This window comes from Coregonus clupeaformis, chromosome 1 (assembly GCF_020615455.1).
Source record: "Coregonus clupeaformis isolate EN_2021a chromosome 1, ASM2061545v1, whole genome shotgun sequence".
NCBI classification, from domain to species: Eukaryota; Metazoa; Chordata; class Actinopteri; order Salmoniformes; family Salmonidae; genus Coregonus; species Coregonus clupeaformis.
The window spans coordinates 24,044,592-24,066,729 of NC_059192.1; the positions used below are offsets into that span (position 1 = coordinate 24,044,592).

Here is a 22,138-nt window from a genome sequence, read left to right on the forward strand (position 1 = left end):
ACATGAATCATCAGCGTACAATGACACCTTTGTTTTTAAGCCCTAGATTTCTAGTGCCCCTTGATATTATTTAATAGCCAACATTTCGATGGCCATAATAAATAGATATGCCAATAGTGGACAACCTTGTTTTACTCCTTGTGACAGTTTAATACTTTCTGAGAAGTAGCCATTATTTACTATTTTACACCTAGGGTTACTATACATAACCTTAACCCATTGTATAAGAGATTATCCAAAATTGAAATATTCCAGGCATTTATATATAAATTCTAGTCGTTTCCAGTACTTGCCTTATACTATCTCCAATGTATCGTCCATGTAAAAAACATGTCTGATTAGAATGAATAATATCCTACAATACCTTTTTAATTCCATACTCAATGCATTTTGCTAGAATTTTATAATACATTTGTATATATATTTTCAAAGAAGCGTGGATTATCATTATTTGGACCGTATAGATTAACGAGCCAAATCTGTTTATGGTCCAATAACATATTTAAAAGAATCCATCTACCTTGCGGATCTGTTTGAACAATTTGCACATTTTGATCAAAATTATTGTTCATTAATATCATCACCCCTTTTGAGTTTGTTTGCCCATGGGAGAAGTATATTTGCCCCCCCCCCCCATCCTTTAAAAAGAGCACACAGTGCCACCCACAGAACCAATGCAGATTACCTGCCAAAAGCATTTCCAACGCCCTCACCTCAATTGCATTGTATACAGTTATTTTATTTATTTACAGTTAATTTATTTCCACAATTAACGAATAATATGCATACTAATGTAGGCAGTTCATAGGAAGGATTGTTACCTATAACCAGGATAGGCATTACAAAAATTACATTTTTGGCAAGCAATTATTATTTTGGAAAACAATTGAGATTCATCCTGTAGTCCCTAACATCATTACCCTATAGCAACAGATGTGGGATACACACACTCATACACACTCCCCACAAAACAACCACAAGCTCAGATGTTCAACAGTTGCTCCATTAGAGCCCAAATTAAGAGAAGACTTGATGTGTGAATGAATATACAGTTGTATCTGTTTGAGAAGTGTGAGAGAAAAATTTGTTTGATATTAATACATAACAAATAGTAAGTCATTTCTGTTCTACTAATGCAGTGTTTTCATGGTCTCCACTCTAGCTCCCTGCAGCTAATCTGGGCGTATGGTCACTAGAGATAGCTTGCGCTAACAAGTGTCAGCTATATAAGAACCAGCATTTTCTGTAAAGGTTCTCGGCCCAACAGTCAAGAGTGTTGGGTCGACCAGTCTCATTATTGCAATAATTAAATCGATATTGAATAAAGATGATTGTTAAAGAAATGACAAGTCTCTCTCAGTACTAAAATTGTCCACGACAGAATGCATGCAAAATTGAGCAAGAATGGGGAGATTTGATTATCCAATGTCTAGTCCTAGCTGATGGAGCTCGACACACCCCCCTACCCTGAAACACACACACGCTGGTCCCTCGTTGTTACCATTTTCCCAAGCATCAGACTTTTGGATTATTTTGTGAAGTTAAAGGAATGGTGGATGGTTCACTCACTATACAATTTAATCTGGGTAAACGATTGTGAGGAGTTAAAGAGATGGGAGTTTGATTACATGGTTTAGCGGACTGTGACAGAGTGTGTGTGTGTGTGTGCGAGTGAATGAAAGTTTGTGTGTGTGCGTGGAAAGAGAACGGTGGAGTGACGGAGTGTGAATGTTTGTGTGCATGCAAGTAAGTGTGTGTTTACAAATGTGTGTTGCGTACCTTGGCTTCTGTGGTGACCACAGGTTTGGGGGGAAACTGCACCTCTTTGGCTTTCAGTATGGTGTTCTCCTGCAAGATGTCCTGCTGGGACTGGTTGTGTCCAAACGGCTGGAGAGAGGAAGAAAAGGAATGTTAGAGATTTACGGAGAGAGACAGAAAAGCGATAGAGGGGGAAAAGAGGGTAAATGAGGCAGGAGTTCTTTGAAAGCCTACAAACTCCAAGACTTTCAAGATCATTGTTGCTTGAAAGGACAAAAGCAGAAGGGTTGAAGGGACTAGCAAATAAATATTTATTAAAATGTAGAGTTTCAGTAGCCTCACTACCAGACTTACACAACTGGTTCTAGAGTAAAGTTTCAGACAGTGACATTTGTCAGGCATGATGTTAGCAAAACATTGCAAGGACACACAGTGTGCGAAGGGGAATCCATTCAAGCGTTGTGTGTTTACCTTGCGTCCGTAGAGGCTCTGGTAGAAGATGACCCCCACCGACCACACGTCCACCTTGTTGGAGATCTTGGGGGGCTCCTTCCCCACCACAAAACACTCTGGGGGCAGGTACCTGCAGAGGGGGCATTATAATTAGTTAGTAAATTATACTCAACAAAAATATAAACGCAACATGTAAACATGTTGGTTTCATGTTTCATGAGCTGAAATAAAAGATCCCAGAAATGTTCCATGCACAAACTGTCAGAAACCGTCTCAGGCAAGGACATCTGTGTGCTCGTCGTCCTCACCAGGGTCTTGACCTGACTGCAGTTTGGCGTCGTAACAGACTTCAGTGGGCAAATGCTCACCTTCGATGGCCACTGGCACCCTGGAGAAGTGTGCTCTTCAAGGATGAATCCGTTTCAACTGTACCAGACAGATGGCAGACAGTGTGTATAGCGTCATGTGGGTGAGAGGTCTGCTGATGTCAACGTTGTGAACTGAGTGCCCAATGGTGGCAGTGGGGTTATGCTATGGGCAGGAATAAGCTACGGACAACGACACACTTGCATTTTATTGATGGCAATTTGAATGCACAGCGATACCGTGATGAGATCCTGAGGCCCATTGTCGTGCCATTCATCCGTCGCCATGTCGGCCCCATGTCGCAAGGATCTGTACACAATTCCTGGAAGCTGAAAAAGTCCCAGTTCTTCCATGGCCTGCATACTCACACATTGAGCATGTTTGGGATGCTCTGAATCGATGTGTATGGCAGCGTGTTCCAGTTCCGGCCATTATCCAGCAACTTCGTACAGCCATTGGAGTTTTTGCTTGCACACGTGTATGTGTGCTTGCATGCATATGCTTGCAAGTGTGTGTGTAAGTGCGTACCAGTAAGTCCCTGCTCCCTGGGAGGTCAGCTCCATCCCGTCCACAGAGTTGTAGCTGTCGTCGTCCATGATCTTGGACAGGCCGAAATCGGTGATCTTGATCTCGCCGCATGCCGTGCCGTTCACCAAGAGGATGTTGCCTATGGAGAGGGAGATATGGGAAATGTAGTCAAACACACATTGTGATGAATCTTTTGATTATTGAGAGGTAATTTGTGAGTAAGCAGTTCATTGTATTTCATACATATGGTCAATATTCCCTCTAAGTTGCATGCGTTGCGTGGGCGCGCAGAAGCGGAGACTGCCGCGCAGAAGAAATACAATATCAGCCCTAGGAGAGAAGCATGAGATTGAACTTTACTCAACTTTCTAAAGTTTTCCCTGTTAGTTAACACTATCAATGTTTCCCTTTACTGTGGCAATTGTGATTGAATCAACGCAATATTAGTCACTTTCAATGCAACATACCGAAACAAAACTAACTATGCAAGAGATTTTGTTGTAGGCAGAATGCATGGAGTAGGATTCTATTGCATTGACAGGCACGACTCTGGCCCCTACTCTACACAGACCGGTGCGGCATAACCAATCAGAGCTGCAGTAGGCCTATATACAAATAGACCACTGCCATATACGGATCTGTGCCACTTACTTACTCAAAGTGAGAGCTGCATGTTGCCATGTGTGCACATTTTGCTAATATCCTTTGCTAGTTAGTTATTAGCCCAGTTATAGATAATTTGTAGTCAGCATTAGGGGAGGGATTGCTTCCTACAAGAGCACAAAACTTATACATTTCTAGACATCTTTGAAAAGAGAGTCAGGTAAAGATGTCACGCCCTGGCTCTGGGGACTCTGAAATGTTGAGCCAGGGTGTGGATTTTCTATGTTTAGTTTCACGGTGTAGCTTCTATGTTGTGTTTTCTATGTTCTGGGTTTTGTTCTAGATCGTATAGATCTATGTTGGTCAGGGTGGTTCCCAATCAGAGGCAGCTGTTGCTCGTTGTCTCTGATTGGGAGCCATACTTAGGTAGGCTGTTTTCAGCTATTCTTTGTGGGATCTTGTTCTAGTTGGTTTGTGTTAGACCGTTGACTGTCACGTTATCGTTTGTTGTTTTGTTTGTGTTATCAGTCTAATTAATAAATATGTTTGCATTCAACGCTGCGCCTTGGCCCGCTTCTTCTCAAGACGATCGTGACAAAATAGCTTTTTTTTTTGTATTAAAGGCAGTGTTGTATTTTGAGACAGGCTTGAATAAGCTAAGTAACCAATAGGCAAAGGGTAGCATAATTTGTCTAATTCTCTGTAATAATGGTATGGGAATAATAACGTAATTTATTTTGTAAAGTGGTTTCTTGCATCAAAAAACATTTTAAGTCACCTCAAGTGGATAAATGGGTTAATGTCAAGCCCTGCCTGTTTTTTTCCCCAAAAGTCTCATGGAATGTAGGTCTACATTGAACACCACACATTGGCTGCTACTTTAGGCTGAATGATTGAACAGCTACTTCCATGTTAAAATGTTATGGGATGCATTTTCGCCATAGTTGATGGTAGGCCACTCTGGTAGGCCTATGTTATGATAAAATAGCCACAGTAGCCTACTCGGCCACTTAAAACTAACTAAAAGCGGGTACAGCCTCAGTGTTTACAGTAAATGCGTGCTGGAAGTTGCACAGAATTTTCACAACGTTCAAGTTTGAGCTCAGCAGACCTGAAATTTGCTCAGTGCTGAAAAAAATTAGAGGGAACATTGCATATGATAAATACATTTTACCTTGAACTTTATTTGGTGTCTGCAACAAAATCCTATAAAAAGGGAAGACTATAGTGGACCGGCTAATTTAATACCCAGATATGCTTGGACGTCACAGCAGGGTCAAACACAATCAAATACTTTCAAATAAGCTGCGCTCGATTTAGTTTGCAAGTCGAACCAATGGAATAGTCCCAAAGGTGTAAAATCCAAGCTAAATCTAGTGCACCTCAAATACCGTCAAGTGTTTGACATATACAGTACCAGTCAAACGTTTGGACACACCTACTCTACTCATTCAAGGGTTTTTCTTTATTTTTACTATTTTCTACATAGTAGAATAATAGTGAAGACATCAAAACTATGAAATAACACATATGGAATCATGTTGTAACCAAAAAAAGTGTTAAATCAAAATATATTTGCCCATTGCCTTGGTGACAGCTTTGCACACTCTTGGCATTCTCTCAACCAGCTTCATCTGGAATGCTTTTCCAACAGTCTTGAAGGAGTTCCCACATATGCTGAGCAATTGTTGGCTGCTTTTCCTTCACTTTGCTGTCCGACTCATCCCAAACCATCTCAATTGGGTTGAGGTCGGGGGATTGCGGAGGCCAGGTCATCTGATGCAGCACTCCACCACTCTCCTTCTTGGTCAAATAGCCCTTACACAGCCTGGATGTGTGTTGGGTCATTGTCCTGTTGAAAAACAAATGATAGACCCACTAAGCCCAAACTAGATGGGATGGCGTATCGCTGTAGAATGCAGTGGTAGCCATGCTGGTTAAGTGTGCCTTAAATTCTAATAAATCACTGACAGTGTCACCAGCAAAGCACCCCCACACCATAACACCTCCTCCTCCATGCTTTACGGTGGGAAATATACATGCGGAGAGCATCCGTTCACCCACACCGTGTCTCACAAAGACGCAGTGGTTGGAACCAAAAATCTCAAATTTGGACTCCAGACCAAAGGACACATTTCCACCGGTCTAATGTCCATTGCTCATGTTTCTTGGCCCAAGCAGGTCTCTTCTTCTTATTGGTGTCCTTTAGTAGTGGTTTCTTTGCAGCAATTTGACCATGAAGGCCTGATTCTCACAGTCCCCTCTGAACAGTTGATGTTGAGATGTGTCTGTTACTTCAACTCAGAAGCATTTATTTGGGCTGCAATTTCTGAGGCTGGTAACTCTAATGAACTTATCCTCTGCAGCAGAGTTAATTCTGGGTCTTCCATTCCTGTCGCGGTCCTCATGAGAGGCAGTTTCATCATAGCGCTTGATGGTTTTTGCGACTGCACTTGAAGAAACTTTCCGTATTGACTGACCTTCATGTCTTAAAGTAATGATTGACTGTTGTTTCTCTTAGCTTATTTGACCTGTTCTTGCAATAATATGAACTTGGTATTTTACCAAATAGGGCTGTCTTCTGTATACCACCCCTACCTTGTCACAACACAACTGATGTGCTCAAACGCATTAAGAAGGAAAGAAATCCCACAAATTAACTTTTAAGAAGGCACACCTGTTAATTGAAATGCATTACTGGTGACTACCTCATGAAGCTGGTTGAGAGAATGCCAAGAGTGTGCAAAGCTGTCAAGGTAAAGGGTGGCTATTTTTTTGGTTACTACATGATTCCATATGTGTTATTTCATAGTTTTGATGTCTTCACTATTATTCTACAATGTAGAAAATAGTAAAATTAAAGAAAAACCCTGGAATGAGTACGTGTGTCCAAACTTTTGACTGGTACTGTATATATCTGACCCGGTCACTCCTGCACAGCACAAGCCTACTGCCACAACGATTTAGGTTAGGATTATCAGGGGTTGGTTAGGGTAAGGGTTGTCAGGGACCGTGGCCTGACAGACCTGGCTTGAGGTCATAGTGGATGATGGGCGGGCGGATCTCATTGAGGTACTTGAGTGCGTTGACGATCTGCATGATGATGGAGCGGCCCTCCTTCTCAGACATCAGCTTGTGCTGCTTCAGGTAGAAGTCCAGGTCGTTGCCCTCGCAGAACTCCAGCACTGTGCAGAACCTGGGGCGGAGAACACACACATTAAAGCCTTTTAAAATTAGGAGAAAACCATATAATAAATGGGAATCACCATACAGACACAGAAATAAGGGCTAAATTGACTAGATTGCCTACGAATAAAGGCAGGGATGAAAGTTCCTATTCATCAATGAGTTAGTGATTGAGTGACTTACGAGTCTGTGTCCAGTGAGAAATAGTCATACAGTTTGACTATTCGGGGATGGTCCAGTTCCTTGTGGATCCTGTACTCTCTGCAGGCGTGCCTGAAACAAACATGAATGCACTATGGTCAAATACTGTAGTGACTTAACACAGTACACACACACACACACAGAAGATGTCTACAGCGTCGGACCTAAGCAGTCACATGAAGATATACAGCCAAGAACATCGTGGAAAATCCCAACAACCGGATAATGGATGTACAGAATAAGGGGGTATTACATCAACCAAATATGCATTAACCATCCAAGGAGTTTGTGTGTGATTAAGTTAAAAGCCTTTATTTTATGGGCAGAGCCAAATATTTAAAACACTGCCAACGACTGGAGGCAACATTTTCTGTACGCATAACACAACTGATTTACTAGTATTACCTTACTTCTAAGAATATTGTAGCGTCAATTATCTTAGAATTTCTCTTGGATGATTTCCTTGAGAAGGCAGCAATTATTTACTCAAATGTAAAGAAAAAAGCGAGAAACTGCATTGTATATGATAAAACCGCCAACAGCAGTATATCAAACTCGTTTTCCATTAAGTGCTTTCCAGTCTACTTCAAATGATTATCCTGTGCACTGCGAGGGCTGTTTGAACACAACATGGCCGCCCAGCCGCAGGCTTCCTTACTTGTGGTAGTTTTCCTTCTTCTCGTCCCTCCAGTTCTTGTTGAGCTGGTGGATCTTAACCGCCACGTATCTCTGCTCGGTTAGGTCAAAGGCCTAGGGATGAACACAGAGTAAATACAGAGTCAGACCAAACCAATGGAATGATATAGAGCAATATTCAGTTCATAGCATGGATGGATGGATGGACTTCGTAAATTGCCTCCAGTGTTACAGAGTGCGCTCTGGGTCGTTCATAAATTCCGAGCGTTGTCAGATTGTTCATTCACTCTGAGCGCTTAGAGCAAACACTGGACGCTCTGGCCAAGAAGTAGGGTTAATCTGAACGTTCTAATCTCACAACGGCAGTTGAGCACCCAAGCTAACTGGCTAACGTTGGCTAGTTTGCTAGCAACTTCCAGAAACAAATGAGACAACACCACACTGACCATTTTACTTGCCCTGGCAGAGCTGGTTAGACTGTTTTCATGTTATCTAGGGTCAGTGACGGTGATGTTGGCAACAATTTTCTTCAGTTCTTTGCTGACGTTTACTGACACCAAGCCTAAAAGTGGTCACCTTGTAGACTTCACTGAAGCCACCTCGTCCCAGCAGATATAATAGCAGGTATCGGTCGTTCAACGTGGGGTGGTCTTTAAATCTGATGAGAGGGGGAGACCACAGGTCAGTTTCTGAATGAGGATTGATCAAAGGAACAGGTACATGCTACATTCCAGGAGGATAAACATACAACAGGACAGCCCACTCCAAATGTTGTGTACTCTGGCTGGTCTTGGAGAGCTACAGGATGTGCTAGCTTTTGCTCCAGCCCAGCACTAAACACACTAGATTCAAATAATCAAGGTCTTCAATCTGCAGGTTGGTATTTATTATCATGAATCTTTCCCTGGATAAAGCTCTGCAGAGTGGTCACTATCTGGTGTGGCCACAAAGTCATCAAATCGTATTTTAACCCCAACCACACTGCCAACTCTGATGCCTAACCCTAACCTTAAATTAAGGCTACATTTTTGTTTTCATGAATTTTTACAATATAGACAATTTTGACTTTACAGCTGGCCCAGCTAGCGGAAATCTCTCAGTTCTGCCTACAGGGCAAGATTCATGACAATAAACATCAACCTGCCTTTAATCTTTGGGACCATGATCAAATCAAATCACATTTTATTTGCCACATGCGCCGAATACAACAGGTGTAGACCTAGACCGTAGAGTGAAATTCTTACTTACAAGCCCTTAAAAAACAATGCAGTTAAGAAAAAAAATAGATCAGTAAAAAATACAAATGACAGATAATTAAAGAGCAGCAGTAAAATAAAATAACAGTAGGGAGGCTATATACAGGGGGTACCGGTACAGAGTCAATGTGCTGGGCATAAATCAGGTGTGCTAGTGCTTTGCAGTGAGAACGAGTTTGGTAATTGGAATGGAATGCAGAAAAAGAGATGAAGGCAAAGGGGAGCGTACGTGGAGTTGTCCTCGTTGTGGATCCTCTTTAGCTCCCGGATGTGGAGGTTCCTGACACGCTCCAACCTCTCCAGCTCTGCCTGGATCTCTGCCTCCTCCTACAGGAGACACACACACTTGTTAGTTACTCAGTATCACACGTCTGATGACAGTATTGTTTGGATTTATTGTGTATTGCATTTCTCCTATGTTTCTTGCAGAGATGACAGCGAAAGGAGGACAGTACCTTCTTTAGATGCCCAAGCCGGAGTTTGAAAATCTCCTCCTGCTCGTGATATTCTGCAAGCGACAACCTGTGTGGTTCAAAGACAAAGGGCCAACTTTAAAACAAAGTAATCTTCTTTCGTTTCGTGTCTACTGAACACTGTCCCAGTTAGGTGCTTAATTAATGGACCAGCTACATCTGTGTGGAAGCTTGCACCTGAACAACTTGGATGTGCATATTTTACCCTTGTTGGATTCTAGCTTGAAATAGACTTATTCATGTTACCATACTAGAACTTATTGATTACTTTACATGTATAATGAATGTATATGTTGGTGTCAATGGAGGGTGGATAATAACTATGTGTATGGAAAGTTACTGAGTGAGACAATGGGGGGAGGCAGGAAGTTTACATTCGGTCAAACGTTATTGTTAAATCTCATGGATCCTATGGAGAGGCAAAGGGCAACGGTCTGGTTTTAGTCACCGATAAGGTAGGACAGCCGCGGAGTAGTGTGCGACTGTTTTTCGTGAATGACCTAAAGGTCATGAAAAATTGCTGCGACACATGAATCGTGCCACTATCGTTCCAAACTCATACTGTGGGGGCTTGACATAAGTCAACAACACTGGCCAAATCCCAAATTGACCTCTAGACCCTCTGTACTTGTGGAGATCTGAATGGATTTAACAGGTGTAAGCAATATCGTAATAGCTCCAACTTGTCCTCTGATAGGCTAGGTGGAAGTTTCACCATATTACCTATATCAATTAAATAGTCTCAAATTCCTACAAGGGCATAGGGTCGATTTGGGATTGGGACACCCTTTTCCCTATATCTGTGTCGTGTTCATAAGGACACTCAAGGGAAAACATTTTGCAACAGAAAATGAAAAGGAGTCTTTCTTACTGGACAAATTCAGGAAGTCCCTCCCCGTTTTCCTATGTTTTCTTCCATTTTGTTTCCGAATGAACATGACCCACTCAAAGATAAGCCAAAGGTACAATTCTTCCTTACGCTTCGTTGTCTTGTCCGTTGCTCTTGTTCTTGCGTTTGTTGGTGCCGGAGCTGTTGGGGGTGGTTGGAGGCTCCATGGTGTTGGGGGTGGTGAGGAGGGTGAGGCTCTGGGCCGTGGTGGTGGTGGTGGTGGTGGAGGTGGAGGGCTTCCTCTTACCCAGCAGCTTCCTTTGTCTCTCTATTTCCTCCCTCTGAGAGTTTATCCTCTCTTGCTGCCTGGGAACACACACACAGAGAGGCAGACACAATGAGGGGCAGTGAGGGTGGCACAGTGCTGGACCATAGAAATCATAGTTATTCTATTTATTTCTATGTGTTGGGTGTACAGTGTATGTATGTGTGCCTCTAAGCTGTGTGTGTGTTCACTTGAAGAGGTTGAGAGTGTGTGTTTGTACTGACTTGATGAGGTTCTGGAAGGCGTATCCGTCAGTCCACTGCTCGGTGAAGGAGGCTCCGTGTCTCACGGTGGTGAAGTGGCCCAGTCGCAGGCGGTCCTGCATGCTTTTGTCCCGGCACGTCCTCTTCTCCTGCTTCGACTGGACACACACACACACACACACAGCTGATTACAATTCTTTAATTCCTATGAACCTCTCGCCAATTAATTAAAGGGCAATTCTGCCACTTTTCAACCTCATAATCATTATCTTCAACACCATACCATTGTCTACATATGTGAAAATGGCACGTTTCTATGATCTATGGTTAAAGAGATAAGGTCCTAAAAAATGGTTCTGGGAAGTAATAAAAAGAGTGATTTTCAAAACCTGCAATGAGTTTCTAGCCAGAGGGAGGGTCTAACTGTGAAACTCACGTTTTAAAAATCACTGTTTTAACTTTTGACGATGTCATCGGGTAGAACTTTTTAACTTGATATTTTTTTCCAACAAAACATAGAAATGCACCGTTTTCACATATGTACACACTGGTATTGTGCTGGAGATAACTAAAATGAGGTTGAAGTGGTGGAATTGCCATTTAACTACCAGGTAGCTAGTACTCCAGGGTTAGAATTTATCTTGAGCCAGGTTGTGCTTCTTCTGCTGTGTGAACAGACCCTTATGCCACTCAGCATCGATTTTGCACTAAGTACTGCTAGTTTTGAAGTTTGACCATATCAGTTTGTTGTTTGGACATTTAGGACCAAGGGTGCCCATGGAAATACAGACACTCACCTTCTCGATAAGCAGCTTTTTGCTCATGGTCACACACTTGTTGAGGCGCTCCTTGCACCGCTCCAGCGCCCTCTGTTGCTCGTCTATCTGGCGTCGCAGGTCACAGTTAGCCTTAAAAACAATGTGTGTTTGTATACAGTTATCAGTAGTAATTTTGCAACCCTAGTTATCAGACACCTACAGCTACTATCAAAGTAACTACCCAACATTTACAATTACGTCATTTAGCAGACGCTCTTATCCAGAGCGACTTACAGTTAGTGAGTGCATACATTTTTTTTTTTTCATACTGGCCCCCCGTGGGAATCGAACCCACAACCCTGGCATTGCAAACACCATGCTCTACCAGCTGAGCTACATCCCTGCCAGCCATTCCCTCCCCTACCCTGGACGACGCTGGGCCAATTGTGCGCCGCCCCATGGGTCTCCCGGTCGCGGCCGGCTATGACAGAGCCTGGATTCGAACCAGGATCTCTAGTGGCACAGCGCCACTCGGGAGATATAATTTGACAAGCTGGGGAGATGTAATTAGACAAAAAAGGTAAACTCAGATGATTTGCAAATAAACAAGCAACGTTTTGGTCACATTAAACATTTTGGATTCTCCTACACACCTGTGATAAAACGTACAAAAGTTTTTATTCTACCGAGTAACTCCAAATCCGTAGAAAGAGATAAAGATGTGAAACAATGTCTTACCCTCAGTAAGTCGTCTATCCGTCCCTCCTTCTTCTCTAGGTCAGAGTTCTTGTTGTTCTCTAATGCTGTCAGCTTCTCAAGCGTCAAGTCCGACTGGAGAGACAGAGAGAGAGAGAGAGAGAGAGAGAGAGAGTGGGGTTTGAGAAAAGTTAATAGAAAAGGCACTAATGACAGAAGGGACAATGCATCCATCAATAGGGTTGATTAATCAACAAATGCGTAGTTAGGCTGGTGGTCAATAACCAGCTTTCCAATTATTTCCAAGTTAAGGATAGGATTACTTCAACTGCCTAGTATGGAGTGGCACAACAACAGCGCATTCTAATATGGCAGAGGTGGATGTGAGCTGTGCCAGGGGAGACCACCCTATCTAGCCATGTCAGGTAAGTTGGGAGGCCAGGCCAGGCAGGGCTGTTTACCTGAGTAGATTTGTGGCAGGACGAGGAGGAGGACGAGGAGTGGAGTAGAGCAGGCTTCAGAGAGCTGGAGGAGGAGGAAGAGGAGGGCTCTGCGGGAGCTGCTGAGCCGGTGGATGACGGACTGCCCTGCTGCACCTAATGAGAAAGAAGGGGGGAGAGACATTTCAGACTGTTCCCATTGATCTACACTGATAGTTATGTTAGTCGTTAAGTGAGGGAGCATAAAGAGAGCTGGTGCTCACCGCCACTGGGGGGTTAGAGTGTGAGTGTTGAGAGGAAGAGAGCACCAGGGGAGGGATGCCCCACGCCGGACTGGTAGCAGGGCAACTACCACCGGCAAACTGAGCCAAAGCACGTGCGCGCGAGAGAAACAGAGAGAAATGATTGAACAATTGAAGGATGAATGTACAAGCACAGACAAAGAGTCTGAAGAAATGATCTATTTCAAATCAAGAGCGTTAATTAAAGTGCTTCACATGCAGGTAAGCCATATGTTAGCAAGAAAGCTGCGCACGTCATGAATTTTTCACTCACCTCAAAGTAATCGCTAATTTTGTGACTTCTTGCGCCTCCCTTATCGTACTGCTCTCCTTTCCTCTTCCTGGTTCTCTGGTCACTGGGCTTCTTCTCTGGTGTCTAAGCAAAGGGATCCCACAGTACACACCATTGGAAGAAAGACAACTACAGAATAACTTGTGTCCCTCTTTTCTGGGTTACCTAATTTCCATTGATTGATGTGTGTGTGTGTGTGTGTGTGTGTGTGTGTGTGTGTGTGTGTGTGTGTGTGTGTGTTTAACTATATGTGTGGGGACTAGAAGTCCCCACATGAATAGTAAACAAACAAACATTTGACCAACTGGGGACATTTTGTTAGTCCCCACAAGGTCAAATGCTATTTCTAGGGGGTTTAGGGTTCAGGTTAGAATTAGGTTTAGGAGCTAGGGTTAGGAGCTAGGGCTAGGTTTAAGGTTAGGGAAAATAGTATTTTGAATGGGACTGAATTGTGTGTGTGTGTGTACATGCACGTGGAAGCTCCTAAGAGGAGGAATAGGAATACCTGGGATAGGATAAAGTAATCCTTCTACCCGCCCCCCCCCAAAAAAAAAAAATTGTAAAGTGGTTATCCCACTGGCTATAGGGTGATTGCACCAATTTGTAAGTCGCTCTGGATAAGAGCGTCTGCTAAATGACGTAAATGTGCCCTTGAGCAAGGCACTTAACCCTAATTGCTCCTGTAAGTCGCTCTGGATAAGAGCGTCTGCTAAATGACTAAAATGTAAATGTAAATGTAGGAAGGGGAGGACCATCCTCCTCAGTGAATTTAATAAAAATAAAAAGTTACATTGAAAAAAGTTATCATTTTTAGATAAAACTATAATAAATATATTCACGTTAGCAAATAATTTAATAAAACAAACTGTTTTGCCATGAAGGTCTACAGTAGCCTCAACAGCAGTCTGTAGGGTAGCACCATGTTGTAGCCGGAGAACAGCTAGTTTCCGTCCTCCTCTGGGTACATTGACTTCAATACAAAACCTAGGAGGCTCATGGTTCTCACCCCCTTCCACAGACTTCCACAGTAATTATGACAACTTCCGTAGGATGCCCTCCAACCTATAAGTGCTCTTGCAGCATGAACTGACATGTTGTCCACCCAATCAAAGGATCAGAGAATGAATCTAGTACTGAAAGCATTAACTTCAGCTAGCTAGCACTGCAGTACATAACATGATTAAAGATTAAACAGTTTTGAACAAAATTATTAATAAAAAAATTAAGGAGAAGCAAGAGAGGGAGAGAGAGCAAGCTATATTTAGTAGTATTTTTTTCACTTTGCTAGCGAATGCAGCGAGCTAGTTTAGCCTACTCAAACACCCGGTTCAAACAGAGAGGGATGCTATGTTAGCTAGCTGGCTATGGCTATCCAACACTGGAACTCTTCCAAGTCAAGGTAAGCTTTTGGTTGTATTAATTTATTACCACCGGGGCCCCGCCGATGTAACTGCTAAACTGCTTGCTGACTGTACTGCATGATTGTAGCGGGTTTACTAACGCGTTAGTTCTAGTAGCTATGTTGACTATGATGTTCGCTAATACAGTTTGGTGATAATGATGTAGGCTGTGTGTAGAGGTTAGCGGTTACGATATGAAGGTTTGGCTTGGCGTTAATTTTGCCTGGTCACAGACAGCTGATTTGTTGTGCACTGAAGTCCACAAGCAAAGGGCAAAGGTGAGAGGAGGAGAGTGAATAGATGTGAGAAGGAATTATGTGATCATGCTGTTTGTATGTGGCTGCTATGAAAGTGAACTCTGTGTGCGGGTGATCAGGGGTGTATTTATTCCGCCGATTCTTTTGAAAAACAATTGCAAGCGGAACCAAACAGGGATAAACATACCTGAATTTGTCCAATAGAAACTCTTGTTTGCAACTGTTGGACTAATAATTGCACCCTAGATCAGCTAGACGCAGGCAAGAGTGTGCAAGGTGGTATTGAATGTACAGTGGGGGAAAAAAGTATTTAGTCAGCCACCAATTGTGCAAGTTCTCCCACTTAAAAAGATGAGAGAGGCCTGTAATTTTCATCATAGGTACACGTCAACTATGACAGACAAATTGAGAAAACAAAATCTAGAAAATCACATTGTAGGATTTTTTATGAATTTATTTGCAAATTATGGTGGAAAATAAGTATTTGGTCACCTACAAACAAGCAAGATTTCTGGCTCTCACAGACCTGTAACTTCTTCTTTAAGAGGCTCCTCTGTCCTCCACTCGTTACCTTTATTAATGGCACCTGTTTGAACTTGTTATCAGTATAAAAGACACCTGTCCACAACCTCAAACAGTCACACTCCAAACTCCACTATGGCCAAGACCAAAGAGCTGTCAAAGGACACCAGAAACAAAATTGTAGACCTGCACCAGGCTGGGAAGACTGAATCTGCAATAGGTAAACAGCTTGGTTTGAAGAAATCAACAGTGGGAGCAATTATTAGGAAATGGAAGACATACAAGACCACTGATAATCTCCCTCGATCTGGGGCTCCACGCAAGATCTCACCCCGTGGGGTCAAAATTATCACAAGAACGGTGAGCAAAAATCCCAGAACCACACGGGGGGACCTAGTGAATGACCTGCAGAGAGCTGGGACCAAAGTAACAAAGCCTACCATCAGTAACACACTAAGCCGCCAGGGACTCAAATCCTGCAGTGCCAGACGTGTCCCCCTGCTTAAGCCAGTACATGTCCAGGCCCGTCTGAAGTTTTCTAGAGTGCATTTGGATGATCCAGAAGAGGATTGGGAGAATGTCATATGGTCAGATGAAACCAAAATAGAACTTTTTGGTAAAAACTCAACTCGTCGTGTTTGGAGGACAAAGAATGCTGAGTTGCATCCAAAGCACACCATACCTACTGTGAAGTATGGGGGTGGAAACATCATGCTTTGGGGCTGTTTTTCTGCAAAGGGACCAGGACGACTGATCCGTGTAAAGGAAAGAATGAATGGGGCCATGTATCGTGAGATTTTGAGTGAAAACCTCCTTCCATCAGCAAGGGCATTGAAGATGAAACGTGGCTGGGTCTTTCAGCATGACAATGATCCCAAACACACCGCCCGGGCAACGAAGGATTGGCTTCGTAAGAAGCATTTCAAGGTCCTGGAGTGGCCTAGCCAGTCTCCAGATCTCAACCCCATAGAAAATCTTTGGAGGGAGTTGAAAGTCCGTGTTGCCCAGCGACAGCCCCAAAACATCACTGCTCTAGAGGAGATCTGCATGGAGGAATGGGCCAAAATACCAGCAACAGTGTGTGAAAACCTTGTGAAGACTTACAGAAAACGTTTGACCTGTGTCATTGCCAACAAAGGGTATATAACAAAGTATTGAGAAACTTTTGTTATTGACCAAATACTTATTTTCCACCATAATTTGCAAATAAATTCATTAAAAATCCTACAATGTGATTTTCTGGATTTTTTTTTCTCATTTTGTCTGTCATAGTTGACGTGTACCTATGATGAAAATTACAGGCCTCTCTCATCTTTTTAAGTGGGAGAATTTGCACAATTGGTGGCTGACTAAATACTTTTTTTCCCCACTGTATCACTGTCTGGATTACTCATATTTCTCTCTCTACCTGTTGTAGCGACCTCATGATTGGTATACATGAACATTTTAGTATCATGTAGTAGCCTAATCTTATCGATGTTACATTGAGCTGGGTTAATGGAATATGAATGAGTCATCCAATATGCTGTACTAGAAATAAGGCCATGCTCATAAAAAATAAAAATAAAGTGTCCTCCCTCACCGCCACACGCACAGGTGTGTAGTCATACTGACCTCCAGCTCCTTGTCGCTCAGAGAGCCAACGCTGCACAGGCTCTGGTTGGACGACTCGTTTATTCCTGAACCCTGGAGGAAACAACAACACATTGGTCAACAAGAAAATGGATGTCAAATGCTTCTATGTGCTGCAATGATTTCAGAAAGTATTCACACCACTTTACTTTTTCCAAATTTTGCTGTGTTACAGACTGAATTTTAAATGGACCTTTTTACATTTTAAAACCTTTTTGTGCTGAATACAAAGCGTTATGTTTGGGGCAAAGCCAAAACAACACTTCATTGAGTACCACCGGTCATATTTTCAAGCATGGTGGTGGCTGCATCATGTTATGGGTATGCTTGTCATCGGCAAGAACTAGAGTTCTTTAGGATAAAAATAAACTAAATACAGCTATAAGCACAGGCACAGGTTCAGAAGGCTTTCCACGAGACACTGGGAGATGAATTCACCTTTCAGCAGCACAATAACCTAAAACACAAGGCCAAATCTACACTGGAGTTGCTTTCCAAGAAAACAGTGAAATGTTCCTGAATAGTCGAGTTACAGATTAGACTTAAATCTACTTAAAAATCTATTGCAAGACCTGAAAATGGTCTTCTAGCAATAATCAACAACCAATTTGACAGCGCTTGGAGAATTTCTAAATGGGCAACTATTGTATAATCCACGTGTGCACAGCTCTTAGTGATTTACCCAAAAAGACTCACAGCTGTAATTGCCACCAGGTGCTTCTACAAAGTATTGACTCAGGGGTGTGAATGTAATTATGTAATTTAGATATTTCTGTATTTCATTTTCTATACGTTTGCTAAAATTTCTAAAAACCTTGTTTTTACTTTCTCATTATGGGGTATTGTGTGTAGATGGTTGAGGAAAAAAAATACATTTAATCAATTTTTAATTCAGGCTGTAACAAAATGTGGAATAAGTCAAGGGGTATGAATACTTTCTGAAGGCCCTGTATGTAAGACAGGTTAACTAAATGAGTATCACACAATAAAGTATTTAAAAACACACAGAGATATTAATATATATATATATATATACACTGCTCAAAAAAATAAAGGGAACACTTAAACAACACAATGTAACTCCAAGTCAATCACACTTCTGTGAAATCAAACTGTCCACTTAGGAAGCAACACTGATTGACAATACATTTCACATGCTGTTTTGCAAATGGAATAGACAACAGGTGGAAATTATAGGCAATTAGCAAGACACCCCCAATAAAGAAGTGGTTCTGCAGGTGGTGACCACAGACCACTTCTCAGTTCCTATGCTTCCTGGCTGATGTTTTGGTCACTTTTGAATGTTGGCGGTGCTTTCACTCTAGTGGTAGCATGAGACGGAGTCTACAACCCACACAAGTGGCTCAGGTAGTGCAGCTCATCCAGGATGGCACATCAATGCGAGCTGTGGCAAGAAGGTTTGCTGTGTCTGTCAGCGTAGTGTCCAGAGCATGGAGGCGCTACCAGGAGACAGGCCAGTACATCAGGAGATGTGGATTTTGTGATTTCCTGATGAGGTGGCGGATGGTCTCCTGAGGGATCTCCTCCCAGACCTGGACTAAAGCATCCGCCAACTCCTGGGCAGTCTGTGGTGCAACGTGGCGTTGGTGGATGGAGCGAGACATGATGTCCCAGATGTGCTCAATTGGATTCAGGTCTGGGGAATGGGCGGTCCATAGCATCAATGCCTTCCTCTTGCAGGAACTGCTGACACACTCCAGCCACATTAGGTCTAGCATTGTCTTGCATTAGGAGGAACCCAGGGCCAACCGCACCAGCATATGGTCTCACAAGGGGTCTGAGGATCTCATCTCGGTACCTAATGGCAGTCAGGCTACCTCTGGCGAGCACATGGAGGGCTATGCGGCCCCCCAAAGAAATGCCACCCCACACCATGACTGACCCACCGCCAAACCGGTCATGCTGGAGGATGTTGCAGGCAGCAGAACGTTCTCCACGGCGTCTCCAGACTCGGTCACATCTGTCACGTGCTCAGTGTGAACCTGCTTTCATCTGTGAAGAGCACAGGGCGCCAGTGGCGAATTTGCCAATCTTGGTGTTCTCTGGCAAATGCCAAACGTCCTGCACTGTGTTGGGCTGTAAGCACAACCCCCACCTGTGGACGTCGGGCCCTCACAGAGTCTGTTTCTGACCGTTTGAGCAGACACATGCACATTTGTGGCCTGCTGGAGGTCATTTTGCATGGCTCTGGCAGTGCTCCTCCTGCTCCTCCTTGAACAAAGGCGGAGGTAGCAGTCCTGCTGCTGGGTTGTTGCCCTCCTACGGCCTCCTCCACGTCTCCTGATGTACTTTCCTGTCTCCTGGTAGCGCCTCCATGCTCTGGACACTACGCTGACAGACACAGCAAACCTTCTTGCCACAGCTCGCATTGATGTGCCATCCTGAATGAGCTGCACTACCTGAGCCACTTGTGTGGGTTGTAGACTCCGTCTCATGCTACCACTAGAGTGAAAGCACCGCCAACATTCAAAAGTGATCAAAACATCAGCCAGGAAGCATAGGAACTGAGAAGTGGTCTGTGGTCACCACCTGCAGAACCACTTCTTTATTGGGGGTGTCTTGCTAATTGCCTATAATTTCCACCTGTTGTCTATTCCATTTGCACAACAGCATGTGAAATGTATTGTCAATCAGTGTTGCTTCCTAAGTGGACAGTTTGATTTCACAGAAGTGTGATTGACTTGGAGTTACATTGTGTTGTTTAAGTGTTCCCTTTATTTTTTTGAGCAGTGTATATATATATATATATATATAAACAAGTTTCAGGCATAAACGTTGCGTGTTATTTATTGTGACAGTAGCAACTGAACTAGTATCAAAATGAAAGTTTGTCAGACCTCAAAAGCAGTCTACCACACCTTCTGTGTACCCTAATTCCAGCTAACCCCAAATGAAAGTGAATGAAATTACTTAATATGGTGAGAGTCTGTCTTCCCTATTCATTTGGGGTTGGAATGTACTTTAATTAGCAACACAGGCCCTTGGTAACATCAAGCAGTAGGGCTCCTTGTCCTTGGCTTGCTGACTATTCCATTATTGGGTGGGTGGGTGGGTGGGTGTGCCCGGTGGGGTGCCTTGCCATGGAGTGCTACTGAGACAGATTATGATTGATACACAGGAAACTGGATGCCAGGGCAGCACTGTCACACACAGAGAATGGATGCAGACACAATTGAATGGAGAGACAGACCTTGGCCACTCCGGCTCCTGTGAAGCGAGCCTCAAGCAGCTCCTGCCGTCGAGGGTCCAGGCTGTGCAGTTCTTCCATCATGTCTACGGAGAGAGAGAGAGAATGTGTTCGTTAAAGAGTTCAATCTTGGTTTCATCAGACCAGAGAATCTTGTTTCTCATGGTCTGAGAGTCCTTTAGGTGCCTTTTGGCAAACTCCAAGTGGGCTGTCATGTGCCTTTTACTGAGGAGTGGTTTCCGTCTGTCCACTCTACACGGTTGTCAAAAAGTCCCGCCAGGGAAAGCGTACATGAAACAGACCTTGTTGGAAGTAGTTCTAAAATCCCCTATAGGAAGAAATGAATGGCGAAAAAAGTATTGCAACCATTTCCGTGTTTGACCGCAAGGTTTTATGGGTATTACAACGAAAACACTGTGGTATCAAAGACAGTACAGTATGAAGATAGGCAGAAACTGCTTCTCCAATAGAAATCCCTGATCACACTTGTAGGCGATGTCATGGAGAAGTTGGCTAGCTAAGCTCATGCGCAGAAACACGTCATCGGGTCTAACGGTCGTCTCGCGCCGAACTGTGCATGTGCAGGCCATCAAATCTGTTTTCACTTTAACAAGATTAGAGTAATAACATGTTGAACTACTTAAGACATTGGCTCGAATCTAGATTGTGCATTTAGATTGACAAAATTAACAACCAAGGAAGAATTTTTCACTTCTCTCATTGACTTTTCAAACCCCAAACCCCAGCCTGGACTGCTTGGTCTATTTCGCAAGCTTTCCCAGAAGTCTTGCGATGTTGCGCCTCTGGGTTTACAAACTCTGTGGTGGTACTCTATTACACTTTGCCAACTGGAAGCCCCATAGACATTCATCACATTACTAGAAGGGATGGGTCGTGGTCGAGTTAGTTTTGCATGGCCTGGTGCCCCGGGTGGCAGAGTTAGCTAATTTTAGACTATTCCATTGGTCCCTAAGTGAAATCTCCAACCACCCGGGGCACCAGGCCATGCAAAATGAACTCCACCGTCAGGGTGGCTATGTTCGCAGTTTTTTATTGCAAAATTGGGCTACTTTGAAAAACGATGTCGCGGGTGAAAATGTTTTGCTTGCATGTTGCGTGTGACCTGCTGCTGCTGACTATCAGGCAGTGAGGCTGTTGCTGAGTGGTGGGGAGGGACGGAGGGGTGTGTGTGTGTTGAGAGAGCTTAGTCCATTATTGGCTGGGTCACGTGAGTGAGATGAGACAAAGCAGCACACACGCATGTCTTGACAACTTTTTACCAGGTTGTAGGAAGGCTATTTAACTTGTCATTATGCGCGAGTGGAAATTTGAAATGGAAGTTATGGAACTCCTTCGCGTGCTTCTGTTATGGGGAAAAGTCCTTAATGAAACTGACATTAAAATGTGGCAAATGATACATTTGTATCTGTTGGCCATCAAGTAGCCTATACTTTTATATGCCATTGTAGGCTACCATTCAAAACAATAAATATGTTGAAATGACGAGTCATTGTAAATCAATTTGTGCCACTTGTGTAGCCTACCTGGAGCTGGCAAACGGATTTAATAAATAGCCTATAACTTGAGTGTATTGTTGTTTTAACCTTGTGTTATTATGCAATTCATAATGGCCATGTTCAGTTAATTAAATTGGAAGTTATCAAAGCTCTATCGCAATTGCCGATCAGTTGTTAGAAGCATTAGATTGATTTAACAGTCAGTCAGATTAGGCTACAGGTTAATATATATATATTAGGGCTGTCAAAAATAGCGCGTTAACGACGTTAATTAGTTGTTTGCTGTTAATTACGTCAATTTTTTTAACGCATTTCACG

The 22,138-nt window shown here is 43.2% G+C and overlaps 1 protein-coding gene across 2 annotated transcripts in view; it reads right to left on the bottom strand.

Annotated features, from left to right (window-relative positions):
* LOC121557613 (serine/threonine-protein kinase tousled-like 2) overlaps window positions 1-22,138 on the bottom strand; it is a 30,676-nt gene that overhangs the window by 2,869 nt on the left and 5,669 nt on the right. Inside the window, exons 2-19 of one of the 2 annotated variants that reach the window (XM_041871172.2) lie at window positions 20,307-20,389; window positions 17,078-17,149; window positions 13,267-13,368; window positions 12,975-13,073; window positions 12,733-12,867; window positions 12,314-12,406; window positions 11,615-11,725; window positions 10,839-10,975; window positions 10,440-10,655; window positions 9,443-9,509; window positions 9,217-9,314; window positions 8,308-8,389; window positions 7,754-7,845; window positions 7,078-7,167; window positions 6,735-6,904; window positions 3,106-3,244; window positions 2,230-2,341; window positions 1,780-1,887 (exon numbers count right to left, since the gene is read on the bottom strand). In XM_041871172.2, coding sequence (XP_041727106.1) covers window positions 1,780-1,887; window positions 2,230-2,341; window positions 3,106-3,244; window positions 6,735-6,904; window positions 7,078-7,167; window positions 7,754-7,845; window positions 8,308-8,389; window positions 9,217-9,314; window positions 9,443-9,509; window positions 10,440-10,655; window positions 10,839-10,975; window positions 11,615-11,725; window positions 12,314-12,406; window positions 12,733-12,867; window positions 12,975-13,073; window positions 13,267-13,368; window positions 17,078-17,149; window positions 20,307-20,387 — 2,004 coding nt within the window. In that variant the 5' untranslated portion in view covers window positions 20,388-20,389. The remainder of the gene's footprint in view (window positions 1-1,779; window positions 1,888-2,229; window positions 2,342-3,105; window positions 3,245-6,734; window positions 6,905-7,077; window positions 7,168-7,753; window positions 7,846-8,307; window positions 8,390-9,216; window positions 9,315-9,442; window positions 9,510-10,439; window positions 10,656-10,838; window positions 10,976-11,614; window positions 11,726-12,313; window positions 12,407-12,732; window positions 12,868-12,974; window positions 13,074-13,266; window positions 13,369-17,077; window positions 17,150-20,306; window positions 20,390-22,138) is intronic. The other variant, XM_041871215.2, reaches the window with a different exon arrangement.